At 56.6% G+C, this 24745-nt stretch overlaps 7 protein-coding genes across 7 annotated transcripts; 4 read left to right on the top strand and 3 right to left on the bottom strand.

Annotated features, from left to right (window-relative positions):
• Positions 1 to 111: 111 nt before the first annotated feature.
• On the top strand, positions 112 to 1629 carry E0L32_005716 (uncharacterized protein; the record flags this gene model as incomplete). Its single annotated transcript, XM_031140269.1, has 3 exons — positions 112 to 458; positions 593 to 929; positions 991 to 1629. 3 exons carry the CDS (start codon positions 112 to 114, stop codon positions 1627 to 1629), a joined length of 1323 nt encoding a protein of 440 aa, XP_030995483.1.
• Positions 1630 to 2553: 924 nt separating this feature from the next.
• E0L32_005715 (uncharacterized protein) lies at positions 2554 to 5618 on the top strand (the record flags this gene model as incomplete). Its single annotated transcript, XM_031140267.1, has 3 exons — positions 2554 to 2770; positions 2865 to 5469; positions 5546 to 5618. 3 exons carry the CDS (start codon positions 2554 to 2556, stop codon positions 5616 to 5618), a joined length of 2895 nt encoding a protein of 964 aa, XP_030995482.1.
• A 292-nt stretch (positions 5619 to 5910) lies between these two features.
• On the bottom strand, positions 5911 to 6976 carry E0L32_005714 (uncharacterized protein; the record flags this gene model as incomplete). Its single annotated transcript, XM_031140266.1, has 4 exons — positions 5911 to 6242; positions 6352 to 6460; positions 6529 to 6832; positions 6903 to 6976. 4 exons carry the CDS (start codon positions 6974 to 6976, stop codon positions 5911 to 5913), a joined length of 819 nt encoding a protein of 272 aa, XP_030995481.1.
• A 1362-nt stretch (positions 6977 to 8338) lies between these two features.
• E0L32_005713 (uncharacterized protein) lies at positions 8339 to 11444 on the top strand (the record flags this gene model as incomplete). Its single annotated transcript, XM_031140265.1, has 2 exons — positions 8339 to 10466; positions 10531 to 11444. 2 exons carry the CDS (start codon positions 8339 to 8341, stop codon positions 11442 to 11444), a joined length of 3042 nt encoding a protein of 1013 aa, XP_030995480.1.
• Positions 11445 to 11857: 413 nt separating this feature from the next.
• On the bottom strand, positions 11858 to 12381 carry E0L32_005712 (uncharacterized protein; the record flags this gene model as incomplete). Its single annotated transcript, XM_031140264.1, has 2 exons — positions 11858 to 11994; positions 12078 to 12381. The coding sequence occupies 2 exons, from the start codon at positions 12379 to 12381 to the stop codon at positions 11858 to 11860; spliced, it is 441 nt and encodes a 146-aa protein (XP_030995479.1).
• Positions 12382 to 15024: 2643 nt separating this feature from the next.
• Positions 15025 to 16434, top strand: E0L32_005711 (uncharacterized protein; the record flags this gene model as incomplete). Its single annotated transcript, XM_031140263.1, has 1 exon — positions 15025 to 16434. The coding sequence occupies one exon, from the start codon at positions 15025 to 15027 to the stop codon at positions 16432 to 16434; it is 1410 nt and encodes a 469-aa protein (XP_030995478.1).
• Positions 16435 to 17779: 1345 nt separating this feature from the next.
• On the bottom strand, positions 17780 to 20602 carry E0L32_005710 (uncharacterized protein; the record flags this gene model as incomplete). The annotated part of the gene is made up of 1 exon (XM_031140262.1): positions 17780 to 20602. One exon carries the CDS (start codon positions 20600 to 20602, stop codon positions 17780 to 17782), a length of 2823 nt encoding a protein of 940 aa, XP_030995477.1.
• Between the last annotated feature and the right edge of the window lie 4143 nt (positions 20603 to 24745).

The following is a 24745-nucleotide window of genomic DNA, read 5'->3' as shown; positions in this document are numbered from 1 at the left end:
ACTTCTGCAAAGCTGGCTACAGACGTCTGTGATGGGGAAGAGGCGGCGGTCCAGCAGAGTCGGCATCGGAACGAGCGGGCAGCTAGCCTAGGCAGAAACCCCAACAAGAGCATGCCGCCGGATGAACTGCGACTGCAAGACCCGGCCCGCGGCGCCGCGATGCAGAGCCACGGGCCGGCTTACAGGCGCGGCGCGGGCGAGAACGGCGCTGCAGCTCCCAATGGCGGCGGCGTGGTGGTGCGCTTTGCGCCCAGCCCGGTATACGACGAGGATAACGACACGGACATGACGAGCGTGGCCGATGGCGAGGAGAACGACGAGGCGGTCGGCCTCGAGGTCGACGAGGACGAGCAGGGCAGCGTGGTAGAGGACAGCAGGGAGTCTAAGTATGCCGTGAGCAACTACCCGAGCTTGTCGAGTCGATACGCATCTGGCAACCGGTTCGATGCCAACACCGTGTACGTTTCCAGGCAAACCCCTCCCCCCTGTTTTGTGCTATGTACCAGATTTCCCGTCCATCGAATGTTTGCTTTCCAATGGGGGGGGAACCAACAGCTGACCCATGCAATCTTTTTTTTGCGCCAACCAACAGAGTCTCCTCCTCCCGGTCAATATACGACGACGAGCTCGACTATGTTTGGGAGAACGGCCGGCGCTACTGCGGGTCGTACTCATTCCCCAATGACGATCTGGAGCAGGATCGCATGCGTGTGGTACACCAGGTCTATCTCAACGTCTTTGACCTCGAGCTTACGACCGTGCCGCTGGAGGACCCCAAATACATCTTGGACATTGGTACGGGCACCGGGGAGTGGGCCATCGGTATGGCCGAGATGTTCCCCGACTGTGAGGTGGTGGGTGTCGATACATCTGCCATCCAGCCTACGGCTGTGCCACACAATGTCTTTTTCGAGATTGATGACTGCGAGGTATGTACACATGCATGTTCGTGTTTCACAAGGAATGAGATTGGCTGACACGCCGATCCAGATGGACTGGATGCGCCCAGAAAACTCGTGCGACATGGTCCATTTGCGCAACATGTCTGGCGCCTTTGCCGACTGGAGCTTCATCTACCAGCAAGCCTTCCACTGCCTGAAGCCGGGCGGGTACATAGAAGTACTCGACTATTATGACCATCGCGGCTCGCGCAACTTTTACGATGCCTTCCCTCCCGACTCGGAGCTGCATCTGATCGCCCGAGATCTGTGGCAGGCGGGCCTCAAAGAAGGCCGTATGCGTGGCGTCTTTCACATGGAGCCGAAGCTCTTTGCCGACGCCGGCTTCGTCGACATTGACGTCAAGGAGTACTCGATCCCGCTGAGCCCCATCGACAACTCGCTGGGCAAGCTGTGGCTCATCGCCTGCCTCGCCGCGCTGGAGGCGGGCACGCTGCGGCCCCTGACCAAGTACATGGGCTGGGACCCGGACAACACGGTCCAGATCCTCGACCGGGTCGTCGAGCAGTTCAAGAACCTGGCCCTCGATCCGGAGAAGGGCAAGGACTTCAAGGTCAACCTCAAGGTCGTGGTGGCGCGCAAGCCGCTCGTGCCCGGCCACTGCACGACGCGGAACATTGCCGAGAACGGCTCGATGGACTACAGCGGCGACGACAGCACTATTGGCTGAACTGGCCTGAGGAGGGACAGGCACCTATCTTTCACCATTATTTACCTCGGCAGAATGTATTGGCAAAGCCATTTCGACCAGTGCTCTCTGCCTGGCACTCCGACTCCGGCCCGTCTTCGCCGCTTCGCGGAAGGGAAGAAATCCCACACCGCGGGTCGCCAGTACGGCATCATGCTCGTGGCACTGCGGGATAGAGGACGGGCGTGAGAAGTATCAGTCACGCTGTATGTGTATATATAACCGCGCTCGGCCACACGTGGCTTTCACCTTTCTTCTTGTCTATATGACTGGGTCACAGCTTCGTTGGAGCGAAGGTCTGTACTCGATAGGGCATTGGGACGCATTTGGGCGATTTGGTGCATCGGTCTGGTTTGGGAAAGGCAACCTTCTGTTCACGGAGTTCTTGTATCAAACATTCTCGGAGCAAAAGGACGGGGAGTTTTTGTTTTGCATTTTCTTGTGCATTATATGTAGACATTTCTAGGCAATCTAGTGGTAAATGGTTGGGCTGGCTTGGGTTGAATAGAGAAGGTTTCGAATACTCTCATGCCTCAATTTCTGACCTACTTACGCAGCGTGACCTTCAATGAACTCTCCTCATTGTCATCGAAGTTCTGTGAGGTCCACGATACTTAGTGAAGGTGTGATATTATGCACATCCATCCTGATGTGTTGGGGCTGGCTTGGCTTGACTGGTGGGGCTGTGGAGGTTGTGCCTTAGAGTTGCGGGTGGCAGGACTGACGTCTTGTCGGGTGTGCTCTCGTGGTATTAGCTCCCTGAGAGCTCCTCCACTACCTACACCACAACCCCCAATCCACGATATACGCCCGCGTCCCCGACCAGGTCCTTGCTGGCATACTCACGAGGTCTCCAGCCCACCGAGGTTCAAGGCCATGTTTTCACCCACTGCATAATCAAGACCGATGGCTCTCGATCCATCCAACGGCTTCGTTGCCGCCGACAGCGTCGCCGGCCTCGATGACGCCGGCCTGCCCATCTTCGATGTCCAGCGGGTTTCGCTGCAGTTCTCTGTCGCGGCTGACTTTGTCGCCGCCCAGGTCGCCAACAATGTCTTGATCCTCGCGCTCTCCAACGGGCGCATCTTGCGCATTGATCTCAATCGCCCCGAGGACATTGACGGTATGGAGCCTTTCCCCTCGACTAACCCTCCCTCGCTGCACACCACCGAGGCCTGTGTCCTGAGCTGACCGGCGGTCCTCTCTCACCTTCCTAGACATCGATCTGCCCAAGAAGCCCTCAGAGGTCGGCGTCATCCAGCGCATGTTCCTCGACCCCACGGCCTCACACCTCATCATCTGCACCGCCCTCGGCGAGAACTACTACCTGCACTCGCAGTCCCGGCAGCCGCGGCCGCTGGCGCGCTTGCGCGGCGTGTCCATCCAAGCCGTTGCCTGGAACCCCTCGCTGCCGACGGCCTCGACGCGCGAGATCCTGCTGGGCGCTTCCGACGGCGACATCTACGAGGCCTACATCGAGACCTCGACCGAGTTCTACCGAAAGGAGGAGCGGTTCGTCAAGGGGCTGCAGAAGCTCCCGGACGGGCCGATCACGGGCCTCTGGGCGGACAACCTACCCGGGCGATCTGACCAGCGGAGGGTGCTCGTGAGCACGCCGACAAGGCTGTACCACTGGGTGGGCAGGGTAGGCAGGGTACACCATGACGGGAGCGGCTCCATATACACCAAGCTGTTCGACGGGGAGCAGCCCGTTGTGCATGAGCTCGGCAGATCATCGTCAGCAGCAGCGTCGCTCTCTACACTGGTCGTCTCACCCGACCCCGAATCCGGGCATTCCTATGAGGATGCCTCCCCGGACCGTGCATATGCGTGGTTATCATCACAAGGCGTCTTCCATGGAAAGCTGCTCGTAACGCCTGCTGGGCCGGACCTAGGAAACAAGGTCTTCGCGGAGTCTAAGCTTACTTCAAAGTCACAACTCGCCTCTGCCGACCGCTCAAGGCGATCAAAACAACCGAACGAGGCCATTGAAGCAATTGCGCTGACCCAGTGGCACCTGATCACCCTGATTGGCAATCGGATCGTTGCTACCAACAGGTTGACGAACGAAGTCGTGTATGACCAGGTCATCCTGGAACCTGGACAGAAGGCCATTGGGCTGTCTGTTGACTTGCAGAAGAATACATTCTGGCTCTTCACAGGCCAGGAGATCTTTGAAGTCGTGGTCCAGGACGAGGACCGGGACATTTGGAAGATCATGCTCAAGATGCAGCAATTCGATGCCGCCCTGCAGTACGCCCACACGCCGGCTCAGAAAGATGCGGTTGCTACTGGCTCCGGAGACTATCTGATCAGCAAGAGGCTATTCATCGAGGCGGCTGGTGTCTACGGCAAGAGCAGCAAGCCTTTTGAAGAGGTTGCTTTGACTTTCATCGATAACAACGAACAGGACGCGCTGAGGAAGTATCTCCTGACAAAGCTTGCGACTTTCAGCAAATCAGCGGTCATGCAGAGGATCATGGTTGCGAGCTGGCTGATCGAGATCTTCATGGCCAAACTCAACTCATTGGACGACACGATTATGACCAAGGCTGAGCTTTCCGAAACCCTGAATCCTGCTCAGACCAAGGAGCAGCTCGACTCGGTCAGGGCAGAGTACCAGAGCTTCGTAACGAAATACAAGTCCGACCTGGATAAGAAGACTGTCTACGATGTCATCAGCAGTCATGGCCGTGAGGACGAGCTACTCTTCTTTGCAAACGCCGTGAGCGACTACAACTACGTCCTGTCCTACTGGGTTCAGAGGGAGCGGTGGACCGAGGCCTTGGCGATTCTCAAGCGGCAGACAGACCCCGAGGTCTTTTATAGATACAGCAGCGTCCTGATGACGCATGCAGCACCCGAGCTGGTCGAGATTCTGATGCGACAGTCCAACCTGAAGCCGAGGAATATCATCCCGGCGCTTTTGGAGTACAACCGAATCTACAAGGGCTCCCTACAGCAGAACCAAGCAGTTCGCTATCTTCAGTATGTTGTGAACCAGCTCAACTCTGGCGATGCGGCTGTGCACAACACACTTGTGTCGATCTACGCCTCCCATCCCTCGAAGGATGAGACTGCGCTCCTATCCTACCTCGAGTCACAAGGAGACGAGCCGCGGTTCGACCCCGACTTTGCTCTTCGACTGTGTATTCAGAACCACCGCACCCTATCGTGTGTTCACATCTACACAAACATGGGGCAGTACGTGCAGGCGGTCGACCTCGCGCTCTCGCACAACGAGATCGAGCTCGCCTCGGTCGTCGCGGACAGGCCCATGTCGAACCCGGCGCTGCGCAAGAAGCTCTGGCTGGCGGTGGCGCGCAAGGTCATCTCGCAGTCCAACGGCATCAAGACGGCCATCGACTTCCTCAAGCGGTGCGACCTGCTCAAGATCGAGGACCTGATCCCCTTCTTCCCGGACTTTGTCGTCATCGACGACTTCAAGGAGGAGATCTGCGCGGCGCTCGAGGACTACGGCCGCAGCATCGACGCGCTGCGCAGGGAGATGGACGAGTCGAGCCAGACGGCGGCCAACATCAAGGTCGACATCGCGGCGCTCGACCAGCGGTACGCCGTCGTCGAGCCGGGCGAGAAGTGCTACGCCTGCGCGCTGCCGCTGCTGAGCAGGCAGTTCTTCGTCTTCCCCTGCCAGCACGCGTTCCACTCGGACTGCCTGGGCAAGAGGGTGCTCGAGCAGTCCAGCCTGGGCGTCGGCAGGCGCATCAAGGACCTGCAGGTGCAGATCACGAAAGGGCTGGTGAGCGGCGCCAGGAAGGACGCCATGATTGCGGAGCTGGACGCTTTGGTCGCTTCGGCGTGGTGAGTGTTTCCCCCTTCCCCCCAACTCGAGAGGGCATGCTAACCATTGGTGAAAATCTACTAGTATTCTTTGCAGCGACTTTGCCATCAAGAAGATTGACGAGCCGTTTGTGAAGGAGGGCGAGGATAAGAATGCCTGGGCACTGTGAGTGGAGGGGATAGATGGATGTATTATATAGCACCCAAATCGAGGCTCGGAGAAGGAGTTGGAGAGGAGATACCCAGATAGAGCAGGCATCATATTCGAGTCTCCCTTTCCCAGGGCATGAGGAAGCAATTGTTGCGCCTGTATGACGACGTCTGTATTGGATATATATGCGTATGCTCTCCCTTGCCTTCATTATGATCGTAGCCGTCATTAGAAATAAGTCATCCATCCCGTCGGGTATCTCGGTAAACACTATAAACACAAGCCAGTCCCTCACTCCCCCGGGGTCGGCACTAACATCCACAATGGTCGTGATGACCGTGGGTGTCTAGGTGGGTGGTGTTCTGCTCCATCACTTGATGGGCGTGCTGCATGGCCTCCTGGTGGCCCGCCTCGGGCGGCTTCTGCTCCTCCTCGTCGTTGGAGGTGGCGTCGTCGGGCTTGAACAGGTCCCGGATGCTGCCCTTGCCCGTGGCCCTCTGCCAGACGGCGTAGCTGGTGGCGAACTCGCGGTGCGCGCCCACGTGGATGGCGTTGAGCATCAGCATGGCGAAGTTCTGGCAGTTGTTGCTGATGAGGTTGTACGCCGCCTTCTTGGCGCGCATGCTGTAGATGACCATTTCGCCTGGGTTTCAGTCAGTCAGACAGCCAGACGGTTTAAGGGTGGTGGTGGTGGTGGTGGTGATGACATGCAGAAAGGAGGTTTTACATGGCGGCAGGGAGATAGAACTCACCGGTTTGTCTCAGTGCCTCGTCGTTGAAGGTTGTGTGGCCGACGTCGTAGAAGGTCCATTCCTCTCGCTTGATCTGCTCGTTGATGTAGATCACGTCGAGATGCTCGTCCTGGTAAGCACAGCGATACCAATTAGTCCTCTGATTCAGTCATCCCGAGGCTCCCAAACTGCACGTACCATCCACAACTGATGGCAGAAGTCTCCGACGATAACCCCCCAGTGCTGGCTGGGGTCCGGGTACTTATGGATCTTCTCCGTGATCATTTTGCCCAGGCCCGTCTCCTCGGCGAACCACTTGCCGGCGAAGCCGCCGACGGGGTGCCAGGCGAGATGGACGGGGCGCTGGTCCCCAGTGATGCTGGGAGGGCCCGGGGGGATGGCGTTGGGCTTGTGGCCCAGGCCGAGGGACTGCTGGAGCTTGATCTTGCCCTTGAGCATCTCATCCTGGGCCTTGTCGACGCCCTTGGCCCAGTTCTCCTTTCTTTGAGATGGAAGTGGCGTCAGTTGATGTGAAAGAATTAGGTCCTCGGTTATGACTCTGACAGGCTTACAAGAATGCCTTCATCCTGTGCCGCTTGGACTGGGAGCCAGCTTCCGAAGGCGTTGTTGACTCGGTGTCTGACATTGCTGCGACTACTGTGTGGTGAGACTTGCAAACCAGGACGTGGAGCCCACGGTGTGAGCTTCGTTTGCCGTTGGAGGGTGATAGCGATTCCGTGATTTTGAGATTCTTGAGATTCCCAAGTGAGATATCCCGTTGGAGATGTCTTGGCGAGATTTTCTTTGTATAAGCTTGGGGGGGGAGCGCGCCTAATGCCTCACTATTACTTGACGCGTAACGGGGGGGCCGAGGCGGCTGACGGAGGGAGCCAAGGGCTGGAGGGGTCCTTCCAAGTCTAGCAGCTGCTGCGAGCACTCACCTCCATTGAACCTTGGAAGCCCTCCAACTTCCAAGTGAGCACGGCGCCTCGTGAAACAGAGGCTGCATACGGAGTAAATTCGCATTGGTCCTGCTGTCTTCAATCGCCAAGTTCACAATGACTCGTGCTATCATGGAGACTCGTGCTTTGGAACAAGACGGGTTCCAATGTTGTCCAAGACATAATCTCAGCTCAGCTATCCAAGGTTACGCATCACTGGTTGACGACTGGTTGAAAAAAGGCACACCTTACCCGAAACAGGCGATCAAGTTCCATCTCCGCATAGGCACGACGGCATCCGCTTCGCTTAGGGGTGATCTCCCGGTCTTGGCAAGTTCCATCGCCGGGCGTGGTCTTGAAATGCCTTCCGAATCGTCCGGAGACTCGCCCATGGCTCCAGTCCGGCCTGTCTCTTAGAAATGAAATGGATTATACCCCTACGAAGTATCTCATTTGTGTTTGAAACAGCTGACATACCTCTGCTCCTCATTAACTGTTCGTTTCAGCCCGCCAGGCAGAAGACTAAGCATTGTGAGCCATATTAAGCTATAGATATAATTCTTGCATCGATCTTGTTGAAAAGGCAATAGGATTGCCATCGCAAGACGTTCCTGATGTTTTTTTGGGCATATCGCTGTGCTGCCCTATGAGTGCAAGGGTATCCTCCTGTTGTCAAAACATCCGCGGAGATGCGGAGAACGGCACTACCTAGAGCTTAAAGAAAGCTAAGACCAAGGGTAATTCCTTGGACGAGACACTTCTTAAGTTAGCCAAGAGATCCTCTTCCTGACATTAGGCCCAAATGGCGTGGATTCAGAGTCATCAGAAACGTCATACGATGGCCTCGACTGCACCATCCTCACACCGGAATACAAATATGGCAGGCACTCCGGGGAACACTACCCATCTTCTCCAGAAAGCTTGCAACGGTGTGCTAAGTCCTTGTTATTTGTTTGTTTGACGGACCTGGGCTCAGTATACACATGACGTTGAACTCCCTCTTCGTAACATAGAGAATCGAGTTATGATTGTTTGGTTCACCAAATCCCCCTAGCTTTCACCATACTATGCCTCATCACGTTCCTTGGAAAGTCAAGGTCAAGGGCCACCCGGGCTCCACAGCCGAAGAGATTGCCCGAGAGCCAGACTGGGCCGGCCATCATCATCACCGCATTGGCTACAGGAACCGGGACAACAGGACTCCAGGTCTCACTCATCGGGATGATGAGCTGGAAAGGGACATCGAGAACTGGAAGCGTGATCGAGACTTCCTAGCTCGTGAAAAGGAAGAAGGGCACCTCCTCAACTTCCGGGACCTTGTCCAGCGGCAGGAGGATTTCCATCTCCGTCATCCTGAGAACGAAGCTCTTGGCTGGCGTTATGTTCTCAATGCAACCGAAGACTGGGTCAAGAACGAACAAGAATGGCCAGCGAACATGAAGAAGCGAGAGGAGGGAAAGGGAAAGCAGGAGCATCAGACTGTCGACCATGCAACTGACGAGGTTCAGAAAGACGAAGAGACGAAGCCGGGGCCGGAGTACACTACACAGCAGAAAGCTTTTCTGAAGGCTCTAGAACACGACAAAGACTACATCTCCAAGCTCAAAGTTAACGACGGAAAGCACAAGTCACCACAGACCAAGAACAGAACAACCATCTCGATCGATGAGCAAGACCAGTTTACTCCTGATAACTGGTTGCCACGTTCGTCCGACTTGATTCGACTCACTGGCAAACACCCGTTGAACGCCGAAGCACAGCTTTCCCGCCTGTATGATGCCGGCCTCATCACCCCAAATGAGCTACATTATGTTCGGAACCACGGGGCCGTTCCAAGATTGCTTTGGGAATTCCACCATATAGACGTTGAGTACAACGGCAAGACTACTGCAGTTTCAATGAACCGGCTCAAAGATGACTATGACAGTATCAACATCCCTGTCGCTCTCGCATGCGACGGCAATCGCCGAAAGGAGCTCAATATGATCCGCAAGAGCAAAGGTTTCAACTGGGGCGCTGGTGGTGTCAGCTGTGCATACTGGAAAGGCCCTCTACTGCGAGAGGTCTTGCTCTCTGTCGGCATTCCGGAGAAGATCCCCAGCAAGGCGTCTGGGCAACGGTTCTGGGTCAACTTTGCTGGAGCCGACGAGCCCAGTGAAGGGACGTATGAAACGTGCATTCCCTTTGACTATGCCATGGATCCTACAAACGACGTCCTGTTGGCGTACAAGATGAATGACGAGTTCCTCCCACCCGACCACGGATCCCCAGTCCGCCTCATCATCCCAGGGTTTGTTGGCGGCCGCTGCGTCAAGTGGCTGAAGAGGATTTGGATCACTGACAAGGAGAACGATTCACATTACCACATATGGGACAACCGTGTTCTGCCCAGCTTTGTTACAGAGAAGGAAGGCGAGTTTTCGAAGCTCTTGTTCAGTCACCCAGACACTGCGTGCAATGAGCAGAACCTCAATTCGGTCATTGTCAAGCCTGCGCAGGGAGAGAAGATTCCCTTCACCGCTGCTCGCAGGGGTGCCAACTACCGCATCGAGGGCTTTGCGTACGACGGCGGTGGTCACGAAGTCCAACGTGTCGAAGTCTCGCTCGATGGGGGCGAGAACTGGCTCTACTGCATACGGAGATTCCCAGACTATCCTATCCGACACGGCAGAAAATTCTGGACCTGGCTGCACTGGCATGTGGACGTTGAGATGGCAGAACTCTTCAAAGCCAGAAGCATCAGCGTGCGCTGCTTCAACGTCTTCAAGAACACCCAGCCGCGTGATCCCGTGTGGAACATCATGGGAATGATGAACAACTGCTGGTACGTGGTCAAGACCGAGGTGTACCAAGACGAGGACTCGGATATGACTTCGGTATTATTCCGGCATCCCACCGAACCGGGCAATGCGGACGGCGGGTGGATGGAGCCCAGCGAGGAGAACAGGATTGCGAACGCGAGGCAGGAAGCAGGAACTCCGGGGAAGCAGTTCACGAGAGAGGAAGTCGAGAAGCATTCGACCGAGGACGACTGCTGGATTGTGGTCGACGGCAAGGTCTACGACGCGACCAGCGTCCTTTCCTGGCACCCTGGAGGCAAAGCCGCCATTGTCGGGCATGCCGGGAAGGTCCACCAGGAGACGACCGACGAGTTCGAGAGCATCCACGACGGCTTTGCTTATCAGAAACTGAAAGGTGAGCGGCAAGAGGGCCGTCCGCCAACGGTATATGAGCGAAGAATGTGCTAAATCTTGCTTAGAATGCATCTTGGGAACGGTCACAGACAAAGCCATGAACTTTATCAAGAAGACCGCCGAGGCTGCCGCCAAAGAACGGGAAAACGGTGCCGGAAATGGCAATCTGACCTTACAAAAGCACAGGTGGGTGCCCGTCAAGCTAGTCGACCGAAACAAGGTCTCAAAGGACACTCGTCGCTACACGTTCCGAGTTCCCGACGGCAAGGTCGAGCTGGGCCTGGGCACCTGCCAGCATGTCCAGATCGGATTCCACATGAAAGACCGGATGCTCATTCGGAGCTACACGCCGACGCGGCCTGTGTTGCCCGCGAGCGGGGATCAGCAGTTTGCGAAGAATGAGACGGACGAAAAGGGGCGCTCGATCCGGGACGGCGACGGGACCTTTGACCTTGTCGTGAAGACGTACTTCCCCGACGACAACCAGCCGGGCGGCGCCATGTCCAACATCCTCGACGTCATCCCCCTGGGCGAGGAGGTCGAGATCCGGGGCCCCACGGGCGAGATCACGTACGAGGGCGGCGGCAGGTTCACCATCGAGGGCAGGGAGCGCCGCTTCGGGCGGGTCTCGCTCGTGCTGGGCGGCTCGGGCGTCACGCCGGGCTACTCGCTCGTCGCGCGGATCGCGCTCACGCCGGGCGACGGCACGCAGCTGCGGGTCCTCGACGCCAACAAGACCGAGGGGGACATGCTGCTGCGGGACGAGCTGGCGGCGTTCGAGAGGATGAGGCCCGGGCAGATCGGGATCACGCACGTGCTGAGCAACGCGCCGGACAGCTGGGAGGGCGCCAAGGGGCACGTCAACGCCGAGCTGGTCAGGGAGAGCCTGTTTGCGCCCGCGGAGGACAGCGTGGTGTTCTTGTGCGGCCCGCCGGCGATGATTCAGAAGGCTGCTTTGCCGGCTCTGAGAGGTGCGTGAAGCTCGTGGAGCTGCTTCTTTTCTTTCTCTCCCCTTGCGTGTAGAAGTTATTCTATTTATATGTTGGTTTGCGTGTCATCGATAGCTAGGTTCTCCCACCCCCCACCCCCCCCCTTTTCCATACTGTGATCTGGCTTTCGCTTTGACGGTCTTTAGCCTCCCCCCCTATTAAGACAGGGCGCTGACTTGATTATGATACAGACTGGGGATACAAAGAGGATGAAAACGTATATGGCTTCTAGAGCAGTGTTTGGTGCATGCGAATCACTTAGTTCCAGGCATCAGAGTCTGCCTAAACTATGAAATTGAATGTGCTGCTTGCTCCTCACGAGGCCCTGTGGGCGTTGTACGATCTGATCCCTGAAGCCATCTCCATTCAGATATACCGGGGCTGTCTAGAGACATTTTTGACACTAACAGGGAGCTGCCGAGGCCGTCCTGGTCAACGTCAAGATGGCCACAATGGTGCCATAGAGTCCCAACACTTCTGCAAAGATCAAAATCAAAACCATGCCGACGTAGAGCCTTGGCTGTTGTGTGCTTGCCCGGACTAATATCAATGTCTCGTCAGCACACATCTCAAAGTATGCCAAGCGATCCCCTCCCACCCCTAGAGCCTTGGTCTTCACATACCTCCCGCATCGCCCACGATGCCAATGGCAAACCCGGCGGCGAGCCCGCATAAGCCGACGCTCAGGCCCGCCGCGAGCTGCAGGAAGGCGACGAACAGGGGCATGGCCTCGTTGAGCTGGTTGGAGATCTGGATGGAGGCGACGAGCCCGTAGATGCTGATGATCTGGGCCATGATGGCGCACAGGGTGTTGTTCATGAGGCGGTCCGGGCGGAGGATGCCGCTGGCGAAGATGGCGGACGAGGACTTGGCGGTGCCGTACGAGGCGCCGAAGACGGTGAAGATGATGCTGATGGCGCAGCCCATGGCACCGAAGAAGGACTGTTGTTCCCCCCCGGGGGGAGTCAGTGGACTGATTGGACTTCTCGCATGCTTGGAGGAGAAGGAAAGGGGGAGGACCGACTGCATAGACCGGGCTGTTGAGCGTGATCAGCGTTAGTAAGTTGTACCATGGCATGAAAGTATCCTGGGACGAGGGACTTGCGCACCATCGATCAGAACTTGGAACTTCCATATCGGTAGATGACTTGCACGATAGCAGGTTGTAATCGGCTTGTAAGTTCAACTGGTGAGTCTTGTTTCAAACCTGCAAAAACACACAAGCTGTCCAAAGAGGTCAGACTAGCAACAGCAGCAGTTCTCTCACAAGAATCCGAGGCTGGAGGTCTATTACTTAAGTTATACAAGCACCAAGTCTTCGAAGAACAAAGAGGCCCGTCGGGTCATCTCACCACCCGCCTTGGCTGGGGTTGACGGACACGCACGCTCGCCCAGGCAGAACTTTAAGGAAGACATCGATTGGACGCCTTAGGGAAATGCAAATTACACAGCGACTGCACCATCCTAGCTTGCAGCTCCATGGGCTTGTTCAATATCTCAGAGCTAGCAGAATTCCTTGTCTTTTTCGTCATCGTAGCAGAGGATGGCTTGGCAGGCTGTGTTCATTGAAATATTGTGATGTGTACATCCAAGTAGGCATGGAAGTGCGTCCCGACCGTGAGAGGAGCTTGGCATCGGGATGCCGTAGAAGACATGGAAAAGTCGAGCAGAGCAAGAACCTGAAATACTAAAATTACCGTGATGGTGTGAGATGATAAAGACCTGGCTGGAACGTCCAAGGAATCTTATTGTGACTGCCTTGGGTTTAGATAATGCATCAGCAATGGCACTTGCCCAAGCACACGAGACAGATATATGCAGGCCGAGCCTTCCGTCAAATGCTTCAAATGGCAATATTTGGAAATGATGGAGGATTTGAGCTTGCGCCCAAGCGACGGAAGGAGCTGTCCTGAGCAACACTCGCTGGTCTTTCGTTTTTGTATCGTCGACGAGGGACCACCGTTGTTCATGAAGGCGATACGACACGAACTTCGAAGCATCAGCCAAATCTACTTTAGCTCAGGCCAGTACCAGTGCTCGGAGCCTCAAGACACAAAACCTGGGGCAGTTGCTATTCATAGCAGCAACGCTCGCGTGAAGGATGGACCGAATGCCATTAAACTTTTCGGATCTCCGTCCTCGAGAATCGACTTCTACCGAGTACGTACTTCAGTCCCGGCCCAGCCCAGGTCGGCCAGGGCTACGAGCTAGCTAGCTACGTACTGACTTGTTCACTGGAAGTGGAGATGATTGCCATCATGTCCGAGCGTCGCAGCAATGTTTCATGCTCAAGCCTCTTCTGTGTCAGGAATGGCAAGGATTCGATGATGCCGGCTGTCAACCCCATGTATAAATGCTTGGCATAGCTTGGCACACATCCCTGACATCTTTCTCTCGACGTTTCAAAGAACCAACGCCTCGAAGAGCTCAAGGGCGCGCAGACTGGCAATACCTATTTCTTCCTTGCTGCAGTGGCGTTGCTTCTGCTCGCCGTGTCTTGTCCGCCACCTCGGGACACTTGCTTACGTGGTTCGTCACTTTAGCGCCGCACCTCGACCCAAGGGGGCGTCGCCCTGCGTCGCCCTGCACAAGGGCACCGTCCCACGCTCCGGCAGGTTGGATGGCTTGTGCCCGAGGCTTGCGATAATCCATAATGACAGCCTCTTTTCTCCAAGGCCGCGCGTCAACCTGGTATGAATACGCGCAACCAGGCTCCATCCACAGCCATCAGCACGGCTTCCGGCACTGCCGCTCCGCTGTCCGGAGGGCGAATGCACGCAAGAATAGCCACTTCGCACACGTAAGTAATTGCATACGGTAGGCTGGCTCCCTCTCGAGGAACCGCATCATCGTCTCCATATCTTTGCCTCGTGGACACACAAAGAGGTGGGATGACCACCAACAACGGGGCCGAGTGTAGTGCACGCGGCTGCCCGTATTTCTCCGCCCTTGGGCTCTCCAGGGCTGGCCCCGAATCGTCCATTTCCGGACGGTGCATAGTCGAAACTTTTTCTCTTGTTGTATCTTAAGCCGCATAGGTCGCTTGCAAGGGTTCGGTGTTTCGAATGTGTCCATCTTAAGCCCTGCCTTCTCCACGACACAAGCCAGGCCCTCAGTCTCACCTCCACGCCCTGCTACCTCTCCGGCACCTGAAGCTACCAAGGCGCTTGGCAACGCTCTCGGATCTTGCTTGGCTTTCCAGGAATAGCCCTGGAACCTGGACCCCAGTGCACATACACATTTCCATGTTTCCCACGTTATGTTGCGCTTTGCAACTCCTCTTCTAGACAATCTATCACGACCTTTCTCTTCTCCTAGATCCCTCTTCTGCGCATTTTTCTTTTCTTTTTCTCCTTCTGCTCTTTATACTCCCTCGCAATAGCAGCCGTCTCTGGTTAAGACTCCTGGAGCTGGCGTCCTGTCCTTTACGCACAAACTAGATTTGCATCAGACTGGCACTGAAGCCGGCCTTCAACGAGAGAGCATTATTCGCGGTGTCGAGCTAGGACTGGACAGGAATCCTCGGTCGAAATGAAGTCGACGTTAATATTAGGCCTCGTGGCCTCACTAATGTTGGACCCGGCAGACGCCCTTCGCTTTCACAGAGCTGCGGATCGGAAACCCAAAGTTGTCAGCATGTCGATGGAAAGGAGAACGGGCACAGACCCTCTGGCACGGGACAGGTTACGGAGGAGAGCTACGCAGTCAGCAGCCCTGGACAACGAGGAGACGCTCTATTTTGTGAACGCCACGATCGGCACACCACCACAAAGCGTGCGGTTACACCTGGATACTGGAAGCAGCGACTTGTGGGTGAACACGCCGACCTCCAAGGCCTGCACGTCCAGGACAGATCCTTGTGCGTATGCCGGAACCTACAGTGCCAACAAGTCGTCGACGTACGAGTACATCGGAAGCTACTTCAACATTTCGTATGTGGATGGATCAGGAGCGTCGGGGGACTACGTGTCGGACACGGTGAAGATTGGTTCGGTCTCGCTCGACCGTCTGCAGTTTGGCATCGGCTACGTAAGCACCTCGGCACAAGGGATTCTGGGCATCGGCTACGAGATCAACGAGGTGCAGGTCGGGCGGGCCAAGAAGGCCGCGTACAAGAACCTCCCGGCCCAGATGGTGGCAGACGGCAGGATCGCCTCCAATGCCTACAGCCTGTGGCTCAACGATCTCGACGCCAACATGGGCAGCATCCTCTTTGGTGGCGTTGACACGGAGCAGTACATGGGCGAGCTCCAGACCCTCCCTGTCCAAAAGACCGCCGGCGTCTTCGCCGAGTTCCTCGTCACCCTGACGGGGCTCGAGCTCGGCTCCAAGACCCTCGCCAAGGACATGGCCCTGGCCGTCCTCCTCGATTCGGGCTCGTCCCTGACGTACCTCCCCAACAACCTGGTCCAGTCCATCTACGACGAGGTCGGCGCCACGTGGGACTCTGAGCAGGGTGCCGCCTACGTCCCCTGCAGCATGGCCTCGTCCCCGGCCAACCTGACTTTCACCTTTACGTCGCCGCGCATCGCCGTCGAGATGAACGAGCTCGTCCTCAACCTCGTCACGACGTCCGGCCGGCGTCCGACCTTCCAGGACGGCCGGCCCGCGTGCCTCTTTGGCATCGCGCCCGCGGGTCAGGGCACCAACGTGCTCGGCGACACCTTCCTGCGATCCGCCTACGTCGTCTACGACCTCGACAACAACCAGATCTCGATGGCGCAGACCAACTTCAACACGACCAAGACCAACGTGCGCGAGATCGGCAAGGGGCCCAGCGCCGTGCCCGACGCCGTGCTCGTCGCCAACGCCGCGCAGGCCACGGCCGGCCTGATCCTCTCGAGCCCCGGCGGGCTCGGCGGGATCGGCAGCAAGAGCAGCTCGGCCGGCCCGCGTGTCGTGTCGGCACCCGGCGTGGGCGCCGCGGCTGCGCTGGCGGTCGTGGTGGGTCTGCTGGCTGGTCTCGGTGTCGGCATATGATTCTCATTTTTCTTCTTCCTTTAACCCACTTATACTCTCCTTTGTTTATGTTATATATGTCATTTCGATCACGGACATTCATGCATGGTGGGAATAAAAACTTTGGCAGCAGGGCGTCGAATATGGATAATACCGCTTTGGAGAGAGAGGGCTTTTTGATGCAAGGAGACAGGTCTTGACGATCGTCTTCCGAGAAGACGGGAGTAACGGCAAACGGTTCATGTTCGGGAGAATGTCTTGTCGGAACAACCGGCAACTTTATCGCATTGGGTCGGGCGTTTATGTGTTCTGTATACTTTCTTTCTTTTACTTTTCTGAGCTCCATGCCCGAGCCGATTCATCCGTTTTGAGCGAGGATGGGTTAATGTGGCTTGGAGAAAGCTCTTGCATAGAGAGAGACGTAGTGACCGATATGGCTGCATGCATATATCCCAAACTTGAACAAATTGATTGTGAAAACTTTCACATACAAACCGGGCTGCTATCATACCACTACTATACCTACCATACCAGTGACATTCTGATCTGAAGTAGTGAGACCCGTCGAAACAGTCCCAACTTTCAACAAGGACATATCACATAAAAAGAGCCTGAGCCACACACACACACACACACACATGATCAAGAATAATGGCCACGCTCCCAGTGATATCAACATCTCATGTTCTGGCATTTCCGTCACTATACACTGAACTCGTTCGTACCCCCTTCCCTTCGTAGAGATCTACCGGAAAATGTACCCTGTATCAAGACCAGTTTCCTTCTTTGTCTAGACAAGTGGAAAATTGGAGAGAGAGAAAAGAAAAGAGTCATCTAGAAACACCCCCAGCTTAATGGGCGCCCCCTGTATCATTAATTCTGAGACAAGGAAAACGAATGTGTTCGAAATCCGTCCCCCCCAACCAACCGAAGCCAACATTTTCTTCCCAACTCCAGCTTTCGATGCAAAAGAGGAACAAGTGGAAGATTTGCCCCATCATAAACTCGTGACAGAAAAAGAGAAGAAGAACAATGTAAGCTGTGCTCAAGAAGTGTAAAAAAAAAAAAAGGTGGATGGGAGAAGTGAACAAGTTGATGCATCGGACGAACAGCAAAGACATCTGAGTTCCCAGGCTTTGCTTTCTGCTCTCTCTCTTCCCCCCCCTGCGCTCGTATAAGTCTCGTTGTCCATCTGTCGGCCTGCCAATGATGAAGAAGAGCGGTTGGATATGGGTGAAGAGAGAAATATAAACACCGAAAAAAATAAACCGAGACTTTTCTTTTGCTTGCAAAAGCCCGTCAAAGAAAAAAGCCATAGTTTGCAGAAGCCCCTTTGTACTTCGGGGGCATGGCAGTACCTGTCTCCTCAAGTAATAGGCGTCAAGAAGGGGCTGAGCATCAACTCGTCCGCACTAGGGCGCTTGTTGTGGTCAATCTCGAAGGTCTGGCTCAGGAACGACTTGGCCGCCTCGCTGGCGTGCTCGGGGATGGTGGGCGCCGCCTTGGAGCCGCCGATCTTGAAAATGGCCTGCAGCTGCGTGCAGTCCGGGAAGGGGTGCGTGCCCGTCATCATCTCGACGACGAGGCAGCCCAGGGACCAGATGTCGGCCTTGCGCGTGTAGCTCGTCTGCTTGACCACCTCGGGGGCCATCCAGAAGACGGAGCCCTGCAGCGAGGGCCGGTGCTTGTTGTTGTTGGCGCCGTTGAGGATGTTGGTCGCCTCGAGCTTCTTGGAGATGCCAAAGTCGGAGATCTTGATCGTGCCCTTGTTGTCGACGAGGATGTTGGCGCCCTTGATGTCGCGGTGGATGATGTCGCGGTTGTGCAGGTAAGACAGCCCGTTCAGGATCTGGCGCACGAAGCTGCGGACCAGGGGTTCGGGCAGCGCGCCGTACGAGTTGAGCATGGTCTGCACCGAGCCGCCGGGCACGTACTCGAGGAAGATGTTGAGGTACTCGGCCGAAGAGCCGCAGCCCAGATACTGCACAATGTTGGCGTGGCGGAGGTCGCGGAGCAGGCTGATCTCGCGCTTCAGGGCCTCGATCATGCTCTTCTTCCGGGCATCGTTCTGGCTGTTGGCGCCCGGCGACGGGGTCTCGACCTGCTTGACGGCAAGCAGCTCGCCAGTCACGGCGTGCAGAGCCAGGTAGACACAGCCGAAGGAACCCTGACCAATGAGAGCACCCTTCATCCACTGGCTGTCGTCCCAAGACTCGCCAGCCAAGAAGCTCTGCAGCTCCTCATCGGCATCTTCGCCGTCCTCGTTGAGGGCTTGGCTGACCTCCTTGAGGGAGCTAGATCCGGAGCCAAGGGTGCTCTGCTCATCAAAGTAGCTCTGGCGGACATTTCCGTCCGGGTCGGTGATGCTGACAGCAGCGGTGTCAGAGCCGCTGTCGGCAAACGAGACATAAGACTTGCGGTTCGGCTCGATAGGCGAGCCTTCTTCTTGGAGGGTATCCAACATTGACGACGCCACCGAGTCGCGGTAGGCGTGCGGCACGCGGCCGCGGACATCTCGCGGAAGGGCCTGGACCTTAGCCAGTTGACTTGATGCGTTGAGCCAGCTATCAGCGATGGTGGGAATAGGGGGTGCATCCTGGATGCTAGAGGCAAAGCTGAGGTTACTCGCGACACTGAGGCGGCTGTTGACCTTGCTGAGACGTGCCGACCGGCGCATGGACAGACGGGCAGTGCGGTCGATGTCCTCTCTGGGGTGGTCCGGGAAGTAAGTGGTCAAATCAGAAGCGATCAACTCGCTAGGGGGCCGGAGTCCACCGAACTGGCGGAGTCGGGCCTTGCGGCGACCGACTGGGCGATCTACATCAGTCGGGGCGGGCCGCTCAAGGTCCCGTGCCGCGTTATAAACGTTGCGCTCACGATCTTGGTATGAGACCGGAGAGAGAGGAGGTTGTTGCATGTTATCCCAGCTCTCGCCCAGCACCTTCTGGACTTTGAGCTGACTCCGCTTGTCGGCGCTCTCGACACGAACAACAGTCTGTTGGGACTCTTCCATGGCGATCGCGGCTGCCCTCTCCAGCTCCGACATGCCGGGCTCGCCGGCTGGAACACGCCGGAGGATCAGACGGTTCCGCTCGGGTCGCTTCTGGTCCTTGATGACACGCCACAGCTCGGTATCGCCGAGGCGTCGGCATTGTTTGGGGTCGGGGTCGACACCAGACAGAACCCAGAAGCAGTAGTTCCTCTCGTGGTCCTCGCGGAGGGCGAACTTGCGCAGCGTGACCCTCATGACCTCTTCGCAGGTGTTGCAATCGGCGATCTTAACGACTTTTGTCACACCGCCGGTCGAGATGACACGGATGACTTCCTGGTTCTGTGGTAAAGCTGCCATCAGCGAACCGTCCATGCTGGAGTTGTTTCGCGTATGGGTCAGTACCAAGCGTCCAGGCGCAGGGGCCTCGGGGGGAGATCCGGGGTATCTGCTGGACGTAGCAGTCGGGGGCTGGCTTCCGTATCCGACGCCCTGGCCATATCGGGGCTGTCTTGGCCTGAAGTCGGCGCTGGGCAGAGGGGACGAGGGGCGAGAGGTGTGCTGCGCGGCGTTCTCGAGGGAGACGCCAGAGAGGTCGATCTGTCTCGAGTAGCGCTTGTTGGAAGAGGTCGGGGTGGGCATGGCGCGACTGCTGCCTGAGTTGAGGGGTCTGGGAGAACCCGAGGAGGGTGCATATTGGATCTCCAGGCCGCCGAATGAGTCCTGTAGAGCAAATGTCAGCAGCTGAACAGGGGGGTTTCCAGAAGGGTTCCATCGTCTACAAACCCTATTGCGCTTCTTCTGGTTGGCAAAGGTCTTGGTCCTCAGCTTCTTGATGCCAAGAAACAGCCGGACCCGGTCGCCGACCTTATCGATGCCCATCTCCTTGAGGACTTCCTTGTCCATCTCCAGCAGATTCTCTCCGGTGATGTGGTTCTTACGGAAGATCTTCTCGTAGTCTCCGCACTTGACGCTCCTCAGGTACTCGCACACGCGATCCTCATCCCAGTTCTTAACTGAGTCCGGGTTCTCAAAGTCGGAGAACTCTGATTCGGTCGGACTGGCAAAGGACTGGCTGGTGGTCGGCATGGTCGGCACCCTCCTCGCCGGCGCGTAGGCGGCTTGGGCGACGTTTGGCACCATTGTCGAGGCCTGCGAACCCAGCGAGGCCGGAAACGTTTTTGAGGCCAGCATGGCCATCTTTGGTTTTCTTTGGCGAAGTTTTGTCGACTGTCCTTCTCTCCCGGATAGACAAGCAGGCGGAGAAAAGCTCCTGTTGCCAGGGCAGAAGCCCTTTCAGGTCGTGCGTGTCGTGCCCTGAGACGGACGGCGGGTCGGGGGGAGGTTGCAAGGCAGCTTCTTTGTCCCGGGTAAATTGCAGGATGAGCCAAGAATAGCAACTGTCGAGCGCAAAGAGGTGCCGCCCCTTTTTACATTACTATCCGAGATGTGACCCTGCGGTGCCAGCTGCAGAGAAGGCTGCACGGAAGGTGAGGGTTGACCAGATTCGGGGGTGAGAGAGAAGAAGGGGGGAGGGGATATTTTGGGGGGGAGAATTGTCGTGGTTTCAAATAGGAGGTGTTGATTGCAAATCCGGGACGGCAGTCAGCGATAGGCGCCCAGGCATTTCCCAAGCACCGCCAGGCTCTCCAGTGCACTGTGGAACTGCGTGTTGTGTGCTGTGCTGCGACGTAGCGACAGTGCTATTAGGGGCTGTGGGGAGAGAGGGGTCCTCTTTCGTTGGAGAAATAAGCAGGCCAAGTGGGCTCCTACTTGTATTAACCTGCGAGGATCTCCAGTAGTGCGACGCGTTAATTCTCTTTCTGGGTGCAACACGACCCGGCCAGCCCATTTCCCAACACGAGCCTGCGTGTGGAAAAACAAAATGTTTGAGAGATAGAGCCTCGGGGGGTCTGACGGCGAGGAGCAAAACAACAGAAACGGCTCAGGATGGGATCACGCAGGGACGCAGACCGGGGGACAAGGCATGACTTCTGGGTCGATGGCGGACGACGACAGCGACGGCGACGACAAACTAACTGATGACAAGATGTACGAAGCCCAAGTTCACTACTCTCTCTACCAAGGCTCAATTTGGAAGAATTGTCCGTCGTGGGAGAGGGACAGGCGGGCGACGGGTGGCTCGGTTTATTTCTTAACAGGCGCCTCACCTCGACAGCCCTCAACTCTGCAGTGCGCCGGTCATCGTGCTGTTAATCCATCGCCATTTGCCCAGGTCGTGTCCCGGTATCTCTCTCTCCATCTATCCATGTGTACCTCGATCAGGTCGACTGGCGCCGTCTCACCAGCACTCTGGGGCCCATCCGTCTCCATCCATCCCATGCCACCAGGGCCAACCAGACCCCTGTCTTTCCAAAGACCCGGCGGCAACCTTGGCTGCTGGTGAAACTTGCCAGGGGTCGTGCACGAGCCTCTCTGACTGGCACCGGCCCTGTCTGCCATGTTTCTCTTCGCGCGCTGTTCAGAGATCTCTCTGCTTATCTCATGCGCCATTCCCCCTTCGGGCCCTTACTAGGTACCCTGCCATGTGGCCATGTTGGTAGGGTAGTGCTTTGAGGAATCGGAAATAACGTCTTATGCGTCGCGCGCCCACAATTGCTGCTGCCTCGTGAATCCCGTCTCCTCCGGGCGCCTACAGTGCGTGCCTCCATGTCTATTTAGATGTTGTGATGGGACGCCGTAACATGGTGGCCATCCCCTATTTTGGATCGTCCATCGTTGCGCGTCCACAGGCGGTTCACATGGGTGATCAGACGAAACCGCCATTGGGAGGGGGCCGAGAGGCGGTTTCGAAACAAAGAAATGGAACCAGCAGTCAGCCAAGAACGGTCCGCCACCCCAAAAGAGGGCGCCCGCCTCAGCAGCCAACACCGACTGATCGTCAGGTGGCGAACTGACCTGCAGAAGACCTTCCTCTCCTACAGCCAGCTGAGCCGACGGAGAGTCCTATGTGGCTCCGGGCGGGCGTTTCTCTGGATCCCTTGCATCCTCGGCTCGACGAAGAACACCGCTAGAAGACGCCAGGAAACGCAGCATCGTCCATGATGAGAGAAGGATTGAGAGTTGCCAAACTAGCATTTCCCCAAAATTGGCAACATGGGGCATTCTAGTCCTTCGTGAAACGTCCTACGTTGGGATTTACGCGGCATAGCTATCTGCTAGCCTTTCATGAGAAGAGACTTAGAAAGCAAGCCTACCTCGTACTTGTAGTGTCGTACCGAGGCACTGGATACGGCGGACTCCCGAATAAGTCAACGTCATGGTGTCTGAATCTGCAACAGATCATCAAAAGACAGGAAGAAAACTCTGCTCTGTTGGCTCTCCACCCTCTGATGCCAAGTCGCGCGTCGACGAAGGCTCGGTGGCAGGCTGGCAGCACTCACCGCTTACGCGCTGGGCAGGTAATCAATCAACAACCAAAAATGCCTTATTGTGAAGCCATGTGATTCGTTTGGTGGTTATGCCCTTTCGTCAGCTCGGTTACGCTTGATGGAGATCAAAGAGGCCCTCGCATCGTGCAACCGGGTGTTGAAACTCGGCACGTTTCAAAACCCCAGCACCACCAGCCGGTGCGCCTTGCCCTGGCATCCATGCGCCATGCAGAAGGGAGCTCGTGGGCATTGGCGCCCGCGTCCTTTCGGAAATAGATACGGAGTCTGCCTGATGTTTTCGGGCAAGTTTGTGTGAATTCATGAGGCGTTTCCAGGCATTGGGCGGCGGGCGGCGGCTCTTGGGGTTGTTCTTGTGGCTATCACGGTGTGATCGCCGAGCCAAAAGGCGGTTGGGGCAAATATGAGGATGGACGGCCCGGACTGAGTGGTGAAGTCATCTAGACTGTCGATCCATTGGGCCGGGCCTGTCTCGCGAGGCCTGTCCGACAGAGTCGCCGAGGATTTTGGAAATTGCATCGACATCATCGACTGGCTTTTTGCACGCTCATACGGAGTAGTCGACGGGGACTGGGAGCGACAGAGCCTCACGCAAGCTCACGCTACCACCTGCATGTCCAGGTCCAGATATCTCCCCACTGATCAACCTTGGGGCATGAGGGCAGTTGGGACCCCACGTGCCATGAGGTTATTCCGGAGTGATGGGTCGGAGAGTTGTTTCCTTTTCACGTGTGATCATGCCAGATGATTGAACACTGTTCATGATTTGTTTGATGTGCTGATTTGGTGTGCTCCGTAAAGTAACGATGCAGGATTAGTCACGCGGCATCGTTTCGAAACGAACGAGCGGCAACGCAGTTGAAACAGGCTCTAGTGGAGCCCCCTCCCCGAGAGCTACCGCTCGCACAGCTCCGGTTGCCCAAGCTAAGGCATCTTTACTAGCGCTGCAAAACCCGTCGTGCTTGGCTTCAGCTTGCCCGGATCATGGCCAGCGGGACTGCAGTCCCATGCGTCTTGCCAATGAAAGAACCCATTGGTGAGCTTGGTCCCGAGCCTTTATCGGCGTCCCGGAGCGACACACCCAGCAAAGCTGGACGGCTGGGTCTGGTCTCTCCGGTCCCTACCTTAACTGTAGCTCCTTGCTGTGCTGTCCACACCGGCTGCTGCAAGCTTCGGCGGTAGCTAGGTGACAGCGCTGGCCTTGCACAGCTGCATTGCGGATCCGGCTTGACCGCTCTGCATGCACCAGACGCGGGAGCCACGTTGAGGAAGATAGCCGTCCACGTTGGCCCCATGATTCCTGTTCAGCGGTCCTCTCCGGTCCAGGCTCCCCGGATCTTGCACCGGTGAGAGAAGGACTGCATGGAGCTTTTTCGTGTCGAGTCGTCCAAGTCCAGTCATAATCAGGGCTTGGGATGGGCGAACTCCGCTTCCGCTCCCGCTCCCACTCCCGCCGAAAAGCGGCGCCATTGGGCTTTGCGAGGCAAAGGGGACGGGACCCTTGAGGTGGTATTGCAGAATCGTGGCCTTGGTGAAGAGGGTCGTTCAGATCGTCCAGGTCGTTCAGCTGCTTGCCTTGCCAGCCTTGATTAGCACGCCCAAGGCAGGCTCCTACCACTTATCCCCAGACAATTGGTCTGTCGATCTCTGTTGCTATCCGCAACAGCGACTGAGAGTGGGTGGGGGGGCACGAGATCGAGTCGGATCGAGCATCTCCATTCCACACTCCAGACTCTGTCTGGCAACCCCAGCATGCCCAGCATGTGCCCCTGGCCGTGGTGGGACAATGTTCCAACTGGTGGTGCCGACATTACGTCGCCGTGTGGTCGCTGAGTCTGTGCAAGGTCTGTGATATCCCGCCAGCTCTTAATTGCGATAGACAAGTCTATGACTGCATATGCAATGGCAATCCGCAGCTCAGTCCAAAGCATTC

This window comes from Thyridium curvatum (assembly GCF_004353045.1).
Source record: "Thyridium curvatum strain D216 chromosome Unknown NODE_31_length_406039_cov_82.875441, whole genome shotgun sequence".
Lineage (NCBI taxonomy): Eukaryota > Fungi > Ascomycota > Sordariomycetes > Thyridiales > Thyridiaceae > Thyridium > Thyridium curvatum.
This window is presented reverse-complemented; position numbering and strand designations above follow the sequence as displayed.